Below are 19,082 nucleotides of genomic sequence, written 5' to 3' on the forward strand. Positions count from 1 at the left end.
CAGTCTGATCATGGCAAAATAAATATTTTAAGTGTGTTTTCCTTCTGTGGGTTATCCAGTTTGACTTTTCCTTTTTAATGACGTTATTACTGTTACAGGGCATGCCCCCTGGGCCATACAAATTTGTACTTGAATAATTGGATCTGTTGTCATGAGTCACCTTTTTACTTCAAACAGAACAACTGGCAATAAGCTTTTGTTGAAAAACCTGAAAAAGTAACTCTTCCTTGCTTGAGTACAATGCTCCTCGTGTACAGAAATGTATTTTTGGACAACTGTTTTTGCAGCTCATGACATTTTATAAAACAAAAGGGAATGAGAATTGGCTTGTTTTTAAAAATCATACGTGTAGTTTTGAAGGGCATTTGTTCTATTTTTTTTAATTGTTACTTTTAGTACAAGCAGAGGAGGGAATTCTTGCCAAAAATAAAGACTTCTGGCTTTACTTAAGAATACACACATGCAGAGCTGTGTGTTAGTAAAGCAGAGCTCTTAGTAAAGATATTTTTCGTATCATAGTTTGATAGTGACAGCTTGGACCCTTTAGTTGGTCCAAGTACTATTAAAAAATATAAAACTGTGTAGAAAACTTTTAGTGCGGGACTTGAGTTGAAAAAATACCAAAATCTTTAGTTATTTCATACCCTGAGTAATTGTTTATAAGACAGATGAATCCTAGCTGCTCATTGGAAATGGATGGTCTTTTTACTCTGGGCAAATAACATGAATTTAATATGTTCTCTTACAGTAAGTAGTTAGCTGTCCAGTCAGTCTTCATGTAGCTAAGGAGATTGAATAGAAAAGCTCTGGAGTGGAGCCTGCTTTCTTCAGGAATGTGATTAGTTCCTTAATTATAGCACTGTACAAATTACATCTTTGATACTGTTACACGAAATAAGCTTTCAGTAATTACTGTTGGTATCTGTGTCATTGGAAATGGAGCATTAGGGACTTCGTTTCACTTCACATGGCACCTTGGGAAAAATTCTTTATTCAAGTGCCACATAGTATACTGGAACTGTTCTGTAACCAAGAAAACTAATTTTATAGTACGCACAGAAATCTTTGTGTGCCTCAGTGAGAGCTGGGGTTGAGAATCAGGTGAATTACAGTGGTCACACTAAATCAGGAAGGCTGGCTTTCCATTGCAGGTTATCAGCTGCCTTACTGCTGGCAGACTCCTGGAGGAAAAAAAAAAACCTGTTTAAAATGTAATTAGCCATGTATTGTCAGAGCATCTCCTTGCGGTCAGGAAAGATTTGAATTCCAGGCATTGGCCTTAAAGCAAAACCAAGCATTTTCTGTTAATGTTTCAGGTCTCAGTAGTGAAATCTACAGTGAAGATGAATCCTGTGTCTCTTTAGTGTGGCTGCTAGCATTTCAAATTCTGAGTTTCAACAGATAAATAGTTCGCTGGAAGAGTACAACGAAGTTGACAGAGGCACTGGGTGTGTTGTCTGTAGTTGGCTTTACTTATCTCTGTGTGTGTATCTGAAATGAGAAGGCTGAGCTCTGAACAGGACCTCTTACTCAACAAAAATGTATAGCGCAGCACCTGGACTATATTTAAATCCTGCCCTAAACTGACTTTGGAGGAGGGGACAGAGAAAAGTCGGAGAGGTTTCCTGCAGCTGCTTGTGTAACCTTCCAGGTGCCATCTTGTATCATAGAACTTGTGGGGCAAATGGAGGAAGCATTCTGTCAAATGAGTTGTAAACTGAATGTAAAACTAAAAAATTAAATGAACTTCTATGAACGTCTTGTTCCTGTTAACCAGAACTTACTGTGGTAGAGCACTTAAACTTGCATAATATAATTCAGTCCAACTGAGCATGGGCAGGAACTTCATTTAGTATCTGATGAGCAAGGCATGGTGGAAATAAAGCATTACCGTGGGACTGAGCCCGCTGCCCCAACCTTCTTTCTAGCCTTTTGTTTATTATATTAGGTAAAACTTGTCAGCGTTTGATAAACCCAAAATTCTTCTCTTCTTCCTTTCTCTTCTGAGCTGTATGTAAGCAAATGCATCAAGCCATAACTTCCTAAACTAGTGCCCACCTCCGTGGAGACATGACGAGAATCGCCATATGCAACAAGCTGTAGCTTCTTACCAGGTTTTCTGAGGACAGGGCACTAGCCACCTCAGAGCCTCCACTGAGCAAACTGTCCTTCTTGGGTTGTCTGTTCACTTCCCTTCCAGAACCCCTGTTTTGTAAGTTGACTAATTTTATATTAATGTTGATGATGCATAAAAATATCCTGTAAGGATTCATAGGTAACAAATACAGTATCAATGTTTGATTTACATAGTCATACCTTAACAAAATGCCCTGTTCTATAATCTGCTTCTGTCTACTCTAGACTTAGGCAATGATCCCTGACTTGCAGGCAATCAAGCAGCCAGTCTCAGCCAGGACCTCAGTGGTGTCAACTGTATCGATGAGCAAACTGTTGAAGGCGTTTTGTGAAAGAGACTGTCATCCATCTTCTTAGGGGGTAGATGCAGTTTACTGCAGTAGTCATAATAAATTGAAGATTTAAAATAACATGCAGCTCTGAGTTCAGTATTGAACTATGTGAACAGCATGCTGTCTGCTGAATGACTGTGTCCTTATAAGATAAGAACAGGGCTTACTAGAGAAGGAGGCTACAAATGAAAACAGAGCTCCTAACTTAGTTTTAGGCTCTGCTAGTGCTAGAGCCCTTCAAAGAGCAAGAAATTGCATGCACTGTGAAGCAATTATCAGTCGGTGATAATTTATATCACTGTGAATCTCATACCACTTTAAACATGAAATAAAACTTAAAATACAATTTAAAATTGTGCACAGTTCTATATTGATGGAGAAGAGAGATTAATTTTTTTAATGTCAATTACAATTTCATGCTAAATTGAGACCTTCAGCTTTGTACTGATTCAGGGCTCTCAGCTTGGAGCAGCTGACTCGAGCTTCTTAGGAGTTGGCTGCTGGAGCAGCTACAGGAATGCAATGGCAGCTGCCTGCTATCTCGGAGAAATCTGTGCTGCTGCGTTTTGACCTGAGCACACAAGTACAGTGCTTTAAAATCCAGAGAGGGGACTGATGTGCCTTTGGTAAGCACAGGTGCTAGTTAGATAGTTGACCTGAGGAAGATAGTATCAGGATGGAGAGCTGGTTGCAGCCACGATATCTCTTATGTTTCTCTGGAGCTTAGGTGCTGGTAGGCTAGGGAAGTTAGGAATTCGGGATGACATGAGAAGCTCTTCTGTTGGCTCAAGATCTTAAACTGCCCTCTAGGTATCTATCTGATCAGGGCTTACCCTTAAATTGCTCTTGAGGTGGTCTTGTTCACTTCCTGTATTTTTGCTTGATGGGTGGATTGCTCTTCCAGGAGAAGCAGCCTCTAGCCTGGGCTTTTTTTAGTCTGAGGAAATTTGAGCCTACGTCTGCAACTGCAGCGGTTGGTAACGGGGAGGCTGTAGGGTCATCCAATCCTTGGAGCATGTACCCACAATCACTTTTGTGGGACCGAGGGACATCAGTAAGAGCAAGCCAATGAATAGGGTACAAAGCTGTAAAAGCAGAAATTTCCTCAAGCCAAGGAGCGCTCCAGCCTAGATCTCCAGCTTCTCGTGCAGAGGGGTCCTCCGTAAAAGGGCTTCTCTCCTGCTGTGGCTGGTGCACAACTTCATGATCGGGGGACAGGGACGTTAGTGTGGCGCGGTCTTCAACAGTGCTCTTCCCTCCCAGGGGTGGGGAGGGAGTAGGACTAACTCACGTCTTAAGCATGCAGGCTGATAGAAGAAACGTTACTCACTCTGCTTCTCCATTAGATCACTGCTGTATCTTTTGAAAGGTTTCTTCTCGCTCCAGTGGTGAGTCAGTCCATGTTTTTGCTCAGTAACACCAGTGCTCATTTAGGAACAGGAAGTTTTTATTCATGGACTGATCTGAAGGTGTTGCTTCCTTTCACCCATGAGTTCCCTGAAGGAAGGAAGCAAACAGAGCTGCTCTTCCCCGCAGCACTGCCCAGGGAAGGTATTGCCAGCCCGTCACAGATCTGTGCACGCCTGCTCCTTCTTGTCCTGTACAATAACTCTTTGCAGGGGTCAGGATAAGTGATGTGAAGTGTCTGGAGGCAAGAGTAACTTAAGGATGCTACCCTCTCATTCCTGCATATATGCTGCAATGTGCCGCCCTCTCAGCTGTACCAATAAGAATTCAAAATAATTTTAAGTGAGTTTATATTTACGAGTTTGGTTCACAGCATTATCACCAAAGCTGGCCTGCAGGCTACACCTGAAGGGGCACCGTGCTACCTACCATATGTGGGCAGGACAGCACCCAGGGGATGAAGCTGGAGGTTGAAACGTATTTAAATCCTCTTTGTCACAGACCCTGAATGTGTCCCGTGCCAGTTTCCAGGAGCTTGCAGCTTTTGCCTGGATGCCCATATCTACTTGATCCTATCTTTCAAAACTGCAGCATGAGTCTAGAAATTCAGGCTTTTTCCCTTTCTGATGCCTAAAATTTACAGGGAAACTAGTACTGTAAAATTCAGCTTCAAACACAAGGAAAATGCATTTACAGTTACTTGGTATTTGGTTTGCCAACCACTGGATGTCAGTGCTGCTCCACTGAAGAAAGGCTCTTCCCTGCTTCCTTCCCTGTGGCTGTGAAGAAAACAAGAGCAGAGACTCCCGATTTTTGTTGCTCAAATAATTGAGCAATGTTTGAATTTCTTGGAAAATTTGCCACCAAGATGAAAATATGCATTAATTGCATATATCTGAAACAACTACTATGTTTCAAACCTCTAATTCTCAATGCAAGACAAGAAACAAGATTGTGCATACGAGTTACTGCAGTCTGTTGGAGTTCATGGGCTTGATGAGTCAATCTGTGGACTGTCCAATAAGTGAAATAAAGCCTCTGGAAAAACATAAAAGTGTGATCTTACTAGAGGTATAAGTGTAGTGCTTTTATGGCTTGCAAATGACACATTTAGTAACACATGATTTTTCAAGTTTAAAAAGTAAAACGTGCTGACAGATTTGAGGAGATTAAGTTGGATATGTAGCAAAAAGCCTGTCTAGACCTCTACTTTTATGTTTTAAAAGTGTGTTAAGTACAGATCAAAAAATGCTTATAAATTGCTCACAGATGTGTTGTTCAATTCAGGCTTTTGTAATAGGTTTGGCTTTTTAAAATTATGTTAAGTTACTGTCTGTGTTTCTTACGCTCTTCACTATTTTGTTCCTAAATATGACTTACCTACAGTGCAGAAAGTGGGAGAAGAAAACAAGGAAAATATTTGGGGTTTTTTGCAGTGTCTGCTTTATTTCTGTTGTTGAAGGCAGTCTGAACTGTTGTGGCTGTCTTTTTTTTTTTTTTTTTTACTTGGAGAGCAAAAAGTTTCCTAGCTAAACTTCTGAAGGTGCAGGTCAGCGGCACAGTGCAACCTGCAATCAGATATTGCCTTCTCCTCTGAGGCAAAAAGTACTATTAATTTCCCCTACCTTTTACATGGAGCTCTTGAATGGCATTCAGCTGGCATACCAATTTTGAATGTATAACACCCAATTTTCCTCCATTTTAACATAACTGTGTCACCAAAGTTAATCCAGGTGAATAGATGTGTAAAACAACACAGTTCTGTTATTAATCTGTTATTAAACACACAATGGAAAAATCTTTCTTTACACAGCCAACTTAACACACCTAGGTAGCATATCCATTTTATCTCTGCAAATAGCTCAATAAGTTGTTGACAGCTTAAATGCTTGTGCTACAAAATGAAGGATTGTGTTCTGTAATCAGCTGAAATCTTTTGAGGGGGATCTGTGGAAGGAAGGCATCAGTGGCCTGAACCATGCATTTTAAACAGTCAGTCTATATTGGTAGCTTACAAATATGATTAGCTGTGGATACTTCAGGCATGAAAACAATTCAGCTGGAGGATTTTAGTTGGTAAACTGTACTTGTAGAGATCGTGCTGTTTCAGAGGTTGCTTACAGCATGCGTGACTAAGAGAAAAGATGCCTTATTAGATTGGTCTTAGTTATAGACTGGTTTGATTCTGTAAATTTTTTTTCCCACAGGACCAAAATGAATAGTACATTTATACCAATTTCTTTTTTTTCTGGTGGGTTGGAAATATATATTGATGCTGTTACTTGACAATAAGTGAAATACGTCCTTCTTCACGAAAGAAATGCTCTTTAAACACCTGTAGATCTGTTATGTGAGTTCTTCCCACGTTTAACATAATTTAGTTTCAGAAACGGGAGATTTCTGATGATTAAGGTAATTTCTTTTCAAACACAGGGATGTTTCTGTGCATTTAATCTTTTTACTGTATATAGAGAAATATAACTATAGAAGTTTGTGCATCTGTAAGTTTAAAAGTTTCCATTTGTCAGGAATAATTTTTCAATACATGATGATGTCTTTGAAAAGTTAGATTCTCTGTAGTAGAGACTTCACTTGCTGAAAGATGAAAAAAGGAAGTCTTTTGCCCATTGAAATCAAAAGTGCTATGTCTCTGGGTTTGGTGATAGGAATTGTATTATTATAGTTTCAAAAAGGGCTAGTGATCAGGTAGGGAAACTTCTAGGTAAGGGAAGACCTGGACTGGTTGTAATTAGGGAGACTGTGAACGCTCTCATGTAGGGATGCAGTTGGGGAAATGGACATTACAGTTGCAAATTAAATGCATCACTGATAAACGTGATTAATAAATATTGGAAAGTATGGACTGAATTTCTCATATTGCTTGTTTCTAAATCATCTGTCATACTGCAGGAAAAAAGACCTGAGTCCAGGTCCACAGTGAAATTGAAATGCAAAATGTTTTAGATACTGAAGTGCTTTTCATGGCATGCCAAGCTGGAACCCTGAATGGGTTTGGTGAACTTTTTTTTTTGTTTTTAGCTACATTTATTATACCTGGAAGCTTAACCATGAATAATAAACAGTAAAGACAGTCTTGTCTGCCATGGGATTACATTTTTCCCATGAGCAGCTATGCTTTTCTGACCGTTTTTGCAAATGGAGATAGTTTTATGCAGAACAGCTGACATGAGCATTTCGTGTGCTGCTGCTGTACTTCTAGCAAGTTTAATCACTATGTTCAAATCAACTTTATTGTGAAAGAGCAGAAATTAATGACTGTTGTTTGCCTTGCCACAACAATGTTTGTAACTTTGCTAATTATGCAGATTCTGCATGTGGACTGTATAAAGCCAACAGAAACGCTCCATAGACAGTCCTTCTACTGGGTAAATCTGATTTAAAGAGGCTTAGAACAAAACAGCGCTTTCTTATTGTGTGTTGTGCAGTAGGTCAGCCAAACGCAGGGTCCATCCTAAATCGTGGTATCTGATGGTTTGACGAAGACCCCCATCTTGGCAACCACAGTTTGGGGCTTTTCTTCCACTCTTCTCCACCAGCCGCACAAGCAGCAAGGTGGTGGTGGTGGTGGTGGGGATGTCTCTCGGCGGGGTCCGTGCAATGCCATCCACCTACACAGGAGGAAGCATGTAGCTGTTGAGGCAGCGGTCGTTGTTCACCAGCTACATCCTTTCTCTCTCAGGAGGAAAAAAAGGCTCGCTGGCTGGAAGCAAGCTGCTATTTGGGCCTTGTACCTCTGTGATGCACTTAAGCTATATTACCTTTTATATCCTGTTTCTCTTTAATCTGAAGGATAGCTGTCAGTGAAGATTTCATTTGCACAAAGATGATGTTAAGCAGTTCTGTAAATCCTAATCTGAAAACTAATAAAATCAAATTTTTTACAGATGCAAATACTGGCATTATGATGATAACCTGCTCACCTCCAGCGTCGTCATTGTCTTCCATAATGAAGGATGGTCCACACTCATGAGGACAGTCCACAGTGTCATTAAGAGAACACCAAGGAAATACTTGGCAGAAATTGTGCTGATTGATGATTTTAGCAACAAAGGTATATCTGGAATATTAACACACTACTTGTAGAAAAGGAAATTTCATTTGTTTTAAAAATAGTTTTCTTTTTATTTATTACCTGCTCTGGATTGAGTTGACTCTGCAAGAAAAGTAAGTTGCTTCTTCACGGTCCTTTCAGTTTTCAGTGAAGGGAAAGCTCTTTTCTGATGAACCGGTTTCGTAAAGGTGGCAATCCTTTGTGTGTTTTCAGCTGTTTGAAATACAGGATTTGTGGTGGACTCTCTTCCATGGTTATGTAGTTGTATATAGTAGAAAGCTGGGATAACTCTTAACCCTTGTGAAAACAAGTGGTTTTAAGAGCATTGAAGGAGTTTCGGTTAAGCCTGTTAGGAATAATTTCTTTCTTTATTCCATATAGGAATCCAGATTCCTTTTTTTCTTTAATACTATAATTTCTTTCTTTATTCCATATAGGAATCCAGATTCCTTTTTTTCTTTAATACTATAATAGAAATTTATCTAAGGCTATTGAATTATTCTGATTCATTTTCACTGTCTTTTTAATTTCTAACTTCTGTTTTTTATTGACATCGTGTTGAGGTGGTTATTGTTTCTTTTTGGGGGGAGGGCCTTCTAAGAATTTAAGTGCGTTTTAATTTCTGCCTTTCTTTGAGTCCTGCATATCAATCTCTTCAGAAGTCCAGGGATTTTCCTCTTCCTCTGTAGTATACATTATGGTCTTGTGGTCTTGGTTTATAGTCACGATGTATGTACTTATGTGTGATTCTTATAAACATACTCTGACTTTTTTCCTTTAATGGTGGTATCTTCAGTGTTAATGCAAATCAAGGCTGAATACAGAGAAGACCTGAGAGTGGTATGCTAGAGATACAAGATGATTTATATAGAGGAAATCAGTCTGGTTTTAAACTTTAAACAAATTTCAAAACAGTGCACCAAAACTGCACATTCTGCAAGATTTTATTGCAGCATAGTTCTTGAATAGAAGTTGACAGAGAAAAAGAGTAGACAGGTAAATAAAAAAATAACTTTGAGGGTGCAGAATGACAGTCTTCTAGATGATGCCAGTGATGGCTTTTAGGAGCCCAGGCAAGTTTGAACTGGTCAGCAGCGTAGCATACATTCCCGTTACCCTCCTTTGTTTTTGTAATAGCTGAATTGGGTAGTGGCACGGAAAGCAGATGACTCTGTTCTGAAACTCTCCGTTTTATCAAGTGATCTGTGTTTCTCCCAGTTCCAGCCTCACAGGAGGAGTTGTTTTCTGCAGTTATACCCACTACAAATTTTAAACTGAACTCATTGCATAGTCAGGGTTGCCTTTTTTGAGTATAAATCACTATTAAAAATAATTATTATTTGTTAATTTTTAAATCATACCTGTAGGTAGGTAGGTAGGTATCATTTCCTGTTTGTTTTTACAGGAGAGGAAAAGTTTACCTGTATTATAAACTTGACTATATCTGGCTTAGTCTAATAAAGATACTGAACACTACATTATAGTCTCCTATATCCTTTTACAGCTTTTGAGAATTTGGCTTAAATATACACACACGCTATAAAACAAAAATACCTTCTCTCCTAAGGGATATAATTTTAATAATTCAGTCAGCAGACATGTGCTGTGCTTTTCCTTTTCAGCTGGGATCACAGCTTTTCTGCAGAGCTATTCAAGGACTGAGTTAGCTGTATAAAATAACTATGACACTGCTGGTCTCTAGAAAAACTACCAGATTTTTTCACCAATGATTGGACTCAGTACTTGGGTTTCATATGAGATGTAGCTCACTCTGTGCTATGTATATGTAATTCATGGAATGAATTTGTCTGGCATAACAACTTGTACTAAAGTTTTCCAATATATGACGTTTGTTAAATAAAGGCAGTATTTTTCAAGAAATTTGTTTTGAAATACAGAACTTTACTTATGCTCTGTGCTCGTATATGAATGGTTAGCAGATACATCTAGCCTGGACCTAACATCCAGCAGATCCTTGTCTCTATATTTCCCACACTTCATTTTTTCCAAATAACTTCCTTGAATCAGAAAATTCAGTAAAGCAAGCTCAAGATGCAATTTTCTCATGGATGAGTGACTGTAAAACAAGCACAGACTGGAATGGCTCTGAACACCTTGCTTCAACTGTACTGTTTCACTATAATAATTCTTCAAACTGCTTTAGGCTATTACTTGGTAAACATAATTAACTTAATTTCAATAATTCAGATTGCATTCTAGAGGAAAAATGGCCGAGAGAGTAGAATCTTGCTCCACTTCTTTCTCCCCAGAGAGAAGCATGAACTAGTACAGGCTGCAGAGCGTGCCAAGCCGCCTGAAGAGATCTCCAGTTGTTAGGAGAGCTGCAAAACACAAACACTCTTAATCATAGCAGAGCTGCTGGTGGCTTTTTGCTCTTCCAGCCAGAAGAAAAGCAGTGCTGACAGCACAGATACAGGATTTTCTCCTTCCCCACCTGCTTTCCAACTGCACACTTCATATCTGCCTTTCCACCCGGCAAAGAGCATCTTACACTCTTTAAGACCAATGTTGAGGGACACAGATGCTGGCCTGGGTAGATGTTTGCTGACGCTCAATGTGGCTGTCCTTATTTCTTAGCTGCCGCTTTCTCCAGCGATATGAAATGAAAATGGAGTGTAGTGGTTGCAAACACTTCTAAATGCTGGCTCATAAAAAGCCCTGCCTGTCCTTCTTTACAAGAAATCCTCTTTCATCAGAAGGGAGTTACGCCTGCATAGAAGCTTATACATGTTACGCCTTACAGGGTGGAACAGTTGCAATGCTTGGAAAATGTTCCTTTCATTATAATTCTTTGTATAAAGTCAGTTGGGAGCAGTCTTTTTGCTGAACGACACTCTCCCTTCCTTCCCTAATCTCTTCTGCAAACAGCAGGGCTTGACTGTGGCGAACTGCGCAGAGAGATGTGCTGAATTCTGCTCGGGCATTTTTTTCCTTTGTCAAAATACAAAGGGAACTGTAACAAGAAGATGACGCCAAGCTAATTCAATGATGCTAGTTCTGATGTTTTCAGTGGAGACTTCTGTATTAATGCCTGTTAGAGTCCAAGGAGTGTTGCAGCAGCTTCTACTGCAGTGTCCGTGTGGCCACGCTGCTGCACACAGAGGGGTTTTTTTCCCAGTTTTTCTTGTGTTTCTTGATAGAAACAGTTTATTTTGCTGTGAGTGCTAGCTATGTGGAGGATACAGCTGTTCTGGAAGGGCAATCAGAATTCGTAACATCAGATTTTTCTGAAGCTCCCTACAGTTACAGTTGTGTATGTAGGTCTTCAGTGACTACTTGTTATGTACTTAGGTGTATCAGCTTTATTTCTTTCTGAAGCATAGAGGTCAGTATCTCAGCTAGTGCAGCTCGTTTTTGTAGCCTGTGCACCTGTAAAGAGTGACTGTGAGGTAAATACCAGTGTTCTTAGTAGCATTTAAAGGCTTCATCTACCTTTTGTGTTTACTTACTTTTTCTGTATCGCTATCTGTATTTCCCACTGATGGAGCATCCCATAAGATAACCAAAGGGGAAGTAATGAGCGTAGATAGGTAATAGGATTTTTATTAACTCATTTAACTGTGCTCGCAGCGGGGAAATGGAAGGATTAATCAGTGCTTGTGTTAGAGCTGGGCGCCCCGTGTCAGTAGTATTACAGTACAGGGGACTCGGAGGCAGCTGCTTTAGGGAGGACTTGTGATACCATTTTTCTAGTTCTCAAACTGACATCCCTGAGTCAAGGAAAAAAAACAGCTTTCCTCCTCCTCCCCCATAATCTGCAATGCCTAAGATCTTTTGGAGAAAGGATGTTTTTTAAAAACATTGATTCATGCTTTAATCGTGTACTGAGGCATCAGAGAAGAACCCAAAGAAGGGAAGACCAGATTGGTGGTTTTAATATTTTTGGAGAATAAAATATATTTTTGAACAAAAACCAGAATGCCGTAAGGCTGTTGACAGATATCATAAATACATGTTCTAGGTGAACAAAATTGAACACTGGCCAAACAGTATTTCTAACTGTAAAAGTATCAGGATTTTATATACTACTGTCATGCAGTCTTTGTAGTATGGGAAGGGGGGGGGGAAATTCGGTTTTCCTGTGGGAAATAGCACTTGCTGCTAACCCTGGCACGGTTTCAGATAATGGACTGCAAAGTCCTGAGACTTGTACTGTAGAAAAGCTTTACACGATCAGTATGACGGGGTTTTACAGCTCCCTGTGAGCCTTACATAGTTGAACGTTTGATAACTAAAACATTTGGCTTCATAGGCAGGAGCGCTGGAAATAACTTCAGGATTTAAATCTTTAAAACATTCCTGACACTCCTTCTGTAATATGTACTTGGAATTTGCAGAATAAATAATGGTGTGGTATAAGGATTCTCTTAGTACCACTTCAGTATGACCTCATAACTCTGTTGAATTTATCCTATAAAAATTTATATCACAGCTATCATATCATATATTCTATATATATTACACGGCATGTTATTCTGTACAGCATATGTGGTAAAATTGTTGTTTCTATAGTTTGATATTTATGTATCCTTGAAGTTTTCCTAACACACAAGGATTTACAAAAGAAATTTTTAATGTGTGTGGGAAAGGAGAAGACAATACGTAAAACTTTTAGTTGAGAAAAATGTATTCTTCTATAAAGGTGAAGAGGAGGGATAAAAGATAGTGGTTTCAGAAGACTTCTTTGGTAGGATTGCTGAATTTTCAAGTTTGGAAACTCACTTCCAAAAAAACACCATTTCCATTTCAAATATTTTTATACAGCTTTTGTTCAAACTAGAATTTTCTTAATACTTTTAGCAAGAATATAAAACACACTGAAACGTAAGTCGCAGGAAGCTCCAGACTTCAATCATTTTCGTTCAGAGTGTGGAAGATGTTGCTGCTGAAGCAACCTGATGGCTTGTTGCTGCTGAAAGGGACGTCCTTCTCCTTCCACCGCTGCACTTCCCCTCTCCTGTTAGGTCAGCACAGGCATGGCACGTAGCTGCCCCTTGAGCTGGTGCAAACCAGTGCGTGGATGCCTCAGCTGTAGCTTAGGTGGCTTATTTTGGTTCCCAGCTGAGTGGAACTGAAGCTGTAGGCAATTCTTTCGAGCCTTTCAGTACAAAAATAGATTTTAAATGAATACCAGTAGTTACATCAGCGTAGCCTCAAAACAGCAAGCGCCTGACTGCCAGCCCTTCTGCCTTTGTGAGTTTTCTCAACAGAATCATCTGTGAAAAGATATTACGCAACGCTAAGATCCTTTTTTCAAACTGTGTGGTAGGAATGTGGTTTCCAGATTAGTTTGGCAAAGACCCATGTGCAAATACAGATGTGTAACCATTTAAGCGTAGCCCATCTTGATTCTTAAGCGGTTACTCGTCCCTTTACTGACCAAGTCCCTTTAGCTAAAGGTTTCCTGTCTCATCAGTACAATGAGCTACGCCGTTCGCCGCAGTTCTGTCCCTCCAATTATTCTTATTATTAATTTCATTAGAAAATTAGCATAAGACCACCCCAACCCCAAGGGGGAAGAGGTCTAGGTGAGGGAGGGCAGCATTTTGAGTATGGTGGGTTTCTGTCTCAGGTATCCAGATTTAATAGACTGACAGAAAATTTTGTGAGGCAGAAAGTGAGTGAAGAGAAATGTTGAACTGAAAAGTGGTGCCTTCAGCTGTACATGTGACGTTACCTGATGAGGAAAGACCATGTGCTGAAGTGTAGAAACTCCTCTGGCCTGGTTGAAATACAGGCAAAGATCTCAAAGCCACTATGTGATACATTGAAGTGACTGGGAATTCTCCACCCAGATCCCCTGTGGTGTGGCCAACCACTTCAGCTGCTTTTTCTTCGGATGTGCCAGAGACAAACCTGTGCCATGAAGTCAGAGAGTTCCAAGTCTTGATCTCTTCAGGTTTAGTGTTTATGAGCAGTAGTACAAGCAGTTGAATTAAAGATTCTCTTAATCCTAAATGTCTGTAGATATTTTTAAGTAGAGTTGGATTTGGGTTGTATTAAGAGTACAAAACTGTTTATTATAAACCTCACCAAAATAATTCTTTTTCTTTGTTATTTGGTAGCACACTTAAAAGAGAGGCTGGATGAGTATATTAAGCAGTGGAATGGCCTTGTAAAGGTGTTTCGAAATGAGAGGAGAGAAGGTTTAATCCAGGCTAGGAGCATTGGAGCCCAGAAGGCTAAACTTGGACAGGTAGGAGCCAGTTCACATCCAAGTCTGTCTTTTTTTTTTTTTTTTTTTTTTTTTTTTTTGCGGGGAGAGGTGGTAGTGGGTCTATGTTCAAATAGACATGTAGAAACATAGTATTGTATTACCGATATTGTTTTAAAGAGATGAATTTTACTCATCTAAGCTTCATTTTTTTGTTTATAATATGAAAGTATTTCAGTGTAAAAATTAAATCATCGTGGTCTTGTATACAGAAATAGAAATGACTTTACTTTTTTTTTTTTCTTTTGAAGGTTTTGGTTTACCTTGATGCCCATTGTGAGGTGGGAATTAATTGGTATGCGCCACTTATAGCGCCTATATCTAAGGACAGGTAATGTTCTCCTGTTATTTCCTGTCTCTGGCCTCTTAGGAAGAAAAAGTCACAGTAACAATCTTCACTTTTCAAACTATAGTCAATATGGTTTATATCTATATCAATATATATCAATATCAAACTATATCAATATTTGCTGTATGATGATTTTATTATCTCCCAGCATAAAAGCTACATGAGGAGGAAGGAAAATAGTCAGGCAAATAAGTCTCTGGATAGTTTATTTCAATAGGCATACTGAATATTTTGCTTACTATGGATTAAATATAAGACAACTCTTGTCTTCTGCAACAGTCTGAGGGACTGTTATAAAAATGATCTGTTCTAGCTGAATAAGGAGCCTCACTGAACAAAATAACTAAACAAAAACGTGATTTTTGGTAGAGGAAAAGTAGCAGTAAGTGTTTTGATTTAACAGGGATTTAAAGCCCCTGCAATCTTCAGAGTTTTATAACTTTCTCATCTTTGGTCTTGCAATATGGTCATCTTTGTTTCCTCTGAAGCACTTTGGAACATTGCCTCTAGCGAACCGAGGCCAGGGCTTGAGCCTGTCTCTGCCGCAAGCCCAGAGGCTTGCTAGGAATCAGCGGTGGAAATGCCTGCGCCGTGTGTGTGGGATCTGCGAGAGGTGACAGAGGAGGGAGATCCCCAGGGGCTTCATTTCTTCCAGCTGTTGAAATGCTGTTGTTGCTGTGTGCTACCCTACTCTTAGCTTGTGTGGTCGGGGGGGGTACGTGTGTTTAGGAAACCATGTGCTTGTTTAAACTCTTTAATCCCATAAAATAACTGCTTAATCCTAAAAACTATTTGTTAACCTGTCGTACTACCAGAACGTTCTTGAAGGTGGGTTTTGTGTGTTTTAAAGGCTGTAACTCAGCTTCAAGACTATATTTGGGCCAGGATACTAGGTAGAAGGTGGAAATGCTTGTGTGCTTCTATCAAGTGTGTGTTACTCTTTTACACGAGAAAGGCAGGTGAGAACAGGCATCTTTAGAGGCATCATCCATCACTGCCCACAGAGGCGGAGGTTACAGGAGGACCAGGGGTGCCGAGGTGCACCGTGCTGGAGGGCAGCACTCGGCAGCCTTCTTCCAAGCCCTGGTCCCCTGGGTGCAGCGTGCTGCTGCTTCTGCCTCAAAGAGGAGCACAGCATTAGCGTTTCTTCCCACACACACACACATGCTTGTTTTTCTCTCTCATAGGATTTGACTTAAAAAGATGGAAGTGCTCCAAGTTTGGTCACCGTGAAACTCATTTGGAAAATTTGGGGAGAATAACAAGATAATGTCTTTTCCTTGGTGAATATTCTATATGATAGATCACAATGAGGAGCATATTGCAAATCAAAAAGGAAAAATTCTACTGAAGACTGCTGCGAGGAGCACCAGTAACATTTTTTTTATCCTGAGAGGTTGGATTTGCAGGGCGGTTGAATAGGACAGAATAGTGAAAATCCATGTTTACACTAGTAAAGGCTAAGAGCTTATCATACTTGTTGACAGCTAAGATCTGATATGAATAGGAATTATGGGAAATAATAATACTGTGAGAACCCTGGCCCTCTAAAGGCTTCTGTGTTGCCTCCAGCAGTGCTTTATTAGAAGACCAGTGTTAAGAAATACACATAAAGGAAAAAGTATTGATAAATGAGTTGATATGTTAGCATTTCAGACCTAACTTTTCTGCTTTCAGAACCTGTTGAAACAACATAAAGGAAGGACTATCTCTTTTTTTCTTCTAATGAGGCTTCATTTTTTAATGTTTACAAGTGACTTTTCATATAAACTGCTCTATAAGATTAATGATTAATGGTGTAAATTTCAGATTAGACAGATTGCTCTTCTGAAATTGTATTTTGCTCTTTCTTTCCCTTCTATAAATGTTTCAGAACTACATGTACTGTACCTCTAATAGATTACATAGATGGGAATGATTATTCCATTGAGCCACAGCAAGGTGGGGATGAAGATGGTTTTGCCAGAGGGGCCTGGGACTGGAGTTTGCTATGGAAACGAATTCCGTTAAGCCACAAGGAAAAGTCCAAACGAAAACATAAAACTGAACCTTATCGGTAAAGAGAGCTGTCTACATACTGTGAATTGTAATGAATAATTGTCTAAACCCTTTCGTTTTTCCCTCCCTCCCCCCTCTTTTCCCACGAACTATGGTCGGTGCACGTGTGCCACGCGGGTCCTTGCACATAACCACATCTTCCCTGCCACCATCTGCCATCCTGCAGAACCACATGCACTGTGCCGCTTATAGATGTCATAGATGGCAACACTTATAAGATTGTGCCACAAGGGGGTGGTGACGAAGATGGGTTTGCTAGAGGAGCGTGGGATTGGAGTATGCTATGGAAGAGGGTTCCCTTGACCAAGCAAGAGAAGGAAAGCAGAAAGACAAAAACTGAACCGTATCGGTAATCACTAAATCACTTACCCGTTTCTTTTTCTCTGAAGTCGATATTGATCCACTAAAACTTGCATGTAATTCTAGCCTGAAAATCTTCATATTTCTAACCACACCCGCTGCTTTCTTTAAGTAGACCCCTTTGCTGCCTTGTGCTGCCTCTCCATTCCTGCTCTTGTGTGGTTAATAGGGTGCACATTAGAATGACAGGATTTTGTTTGGCAAAATAAAATATTGTATGACTTTGTTTCCAGGGAAAACTTTATTTAGCTATGATACTTTTAAAAAAGTAGGGTTGGAAACAACAGTGCTTATTTAACCATTTGATTTGAAATAACAAGCATGCTGTGAGTATTTATAATAGCCAGTAATGTATAAAATCTGTAGCCTGCTGTCACGCCTTGATGCATGCATACAGCTCATGGATTATGCATGTGCCTCAAAAATACCCCTTTTGTCATATTTCTCCCACTTGCTTCATAATAGATCACATCTGACAAAGAAGCACAGTATTTAAGAATCTTGGCTAGATGTTTTCGAAGGTCTCAGTATGTTAAAAAAAAAAAAAAAAAAGAAAAAAACACCACCTTACTTTCTGGGAAAACTCCAATAACTTTCACAGAAGTCCCACCTTTTTCTTTTGCTTTGTAGGGGGGCATGTGTTCTTCCCAGCAAACAGAAACTGGCTAGCAACCCTAGCTTAGAAACCAGGGTTTCTGGATGGCTTTTCAAGACTGGGAGACTGTGGTTCTGCTGGTTTTTATTACTTTCCCCTTCACACTTAACTAATCGTGTTACTACATTTGAAAGCAATCCTCACATCTTCAGAATCTAATGTCTTCTATTGCCTGTATATATGATTTAAACATTGTAAGAACTGATGTTGGTAATTCCCTATCCTCACCCATGATTGTTCTCTGCTAAAATGGCAACACATGCAAGGAAGTTATGAAGCTTTGATCTGTTTTGTATACAGTATAAATAATACCATTTTCTGACAAGGCTGTCCACATTGGAACTTTAATATTCTCTTAGAGGGGGATAAACTATTTCAAACATCACTGTTGTGTTCTGTGTTTACCATCCAAACAGGTCTTAAAATCCTTTAAACTGTTTCCAGAAACACAGAACACATGTTCTCAGAATGGTTTAAAAGATTACTTTATTTTTAATAATACTTCCCGAGTTACTATGCTGCTTCTAAAAAGAGACATTCCCTGCATCTGTTTGCTTCCCGGCTGCATGTATTTTGTTGCAGCAATACCAAGGCAAGTAAGACCAAGTAAAAGTCTTGCTGAAACCGAAGCCAGGATTGCCTAGTTTAAAAAGAAAACAAACAAACAAACAAAAAATGCCTCACCAGCTTAAAGCACAGAAACAAACTTTTTGTAATGTGAGAATTGCCTCAGGACTGAACCCTTCTTTCAGAAATATTATGCTTACCTCTTCATATCCTATAAAATAAACTACTGAGCTTATGTGGATTTGACGGTGTTACACTGGAGGCCAAGACTGAACTTGGCCTCTACGCTTGCCGAGTCTTTATGGTGCTGAGGAAAACCAAAAATGCAGGAAAGCCACAAGGCTGTACTCTGCAGCGTGCTTCTCCCCGCTGTGCTTGCTGGCTTCTGACCCTTTGAACCCCTGCAATGCAACAGCGGTGTTGGAGGAAAATGCAGGAGGCAGACAAGTAGAAGGGGATATTTAGGAGTAACTCGGCATCTGATCAGGTGATTTGGAGAGCAACTAAACTGATAACCATTACACTTAACTCAGCTGATAGACCCAGCAGCTCTGTTTTTGTTGTTGCTCTGCCCCTGCTGTATGGAGGGGGTATATTCTAACCCTATGGGTTATTTTTTTTTTAAGCAGTTCTTCTCCAGACATTTGTGTGCAGAAGGGAATACATAATTGTTGCTGTTAAAAAGAGCACCACTAAGTTAAAAATCTAACGGAATGAAGAGACTGAGTAGTGCTAGAAATGACCCATCTCTCAATACTTTGGTCATGAAGGAATATTTCACTTGTGTTTTACTTGGCTTGCCAGAGTAATCTGGACTCTTGGATCTTCCTCCTAAAAACATAATAAAATCTGTGACTTCACTGGAAGTTCTATAGATGTCATTTCAGAAAATTGCTGGAAGCTGATGACAA

The 19,082-nt window shown here is 39.7% G+C and overlaps 1 protein-coding gene across 2 annotated transcripts in view; it reads left to right on the plus strand.

Annotated features, from left to right (window-relative positions):
* GALNT7 (polypeptide N-acetylgalactosaminyltransferase 7) overlaps positions 1-19,082 on the plus strand; it is a 73,294-nt gene that overhangs the window by 43,291 nt on the left and 10,921 nt on the right. The window contains exons 3-6 of one of the 2 annotated variants that reach the window (XM_075709510.1): positions 7,781-7,947; positions 14,034-14,164; positions 14,434-14,513; positions 16,405-16,587. In XM_075709510.1, the coding sequence (XP_075565625.1) occupies positions 7,781-7,947; positions 14,034-14,164; positions 14,434-14,513; positions 16,405-16,587 (561 nt within the window). Of the gene's footprint in view, positions 1-7,780; positions 7,948-14,033; positions 14,165-14,433; positions 14,514-16,404; positions 16,588-16,755; positions 16,939-19,082 lie in introns of both variants that reach the window. The other variant, XM_075709509.1, reaches the window with a different exon arrangement.

Source organism: Pelecanus crispus, chromosome 4 (assembly GCF_030463565.1).
Source record: "Pelecanus crispus isolate bPelCri1 chromosome 4, bPelCri1.pri, whole genome shotgun sequence".
Taxonomy (NCBI): Eukaryota; Metazoa; Chordata; class Aves; order Pelecaniformes; family Pelecanidae; genus Pelecanus; species Pelecanus crispus.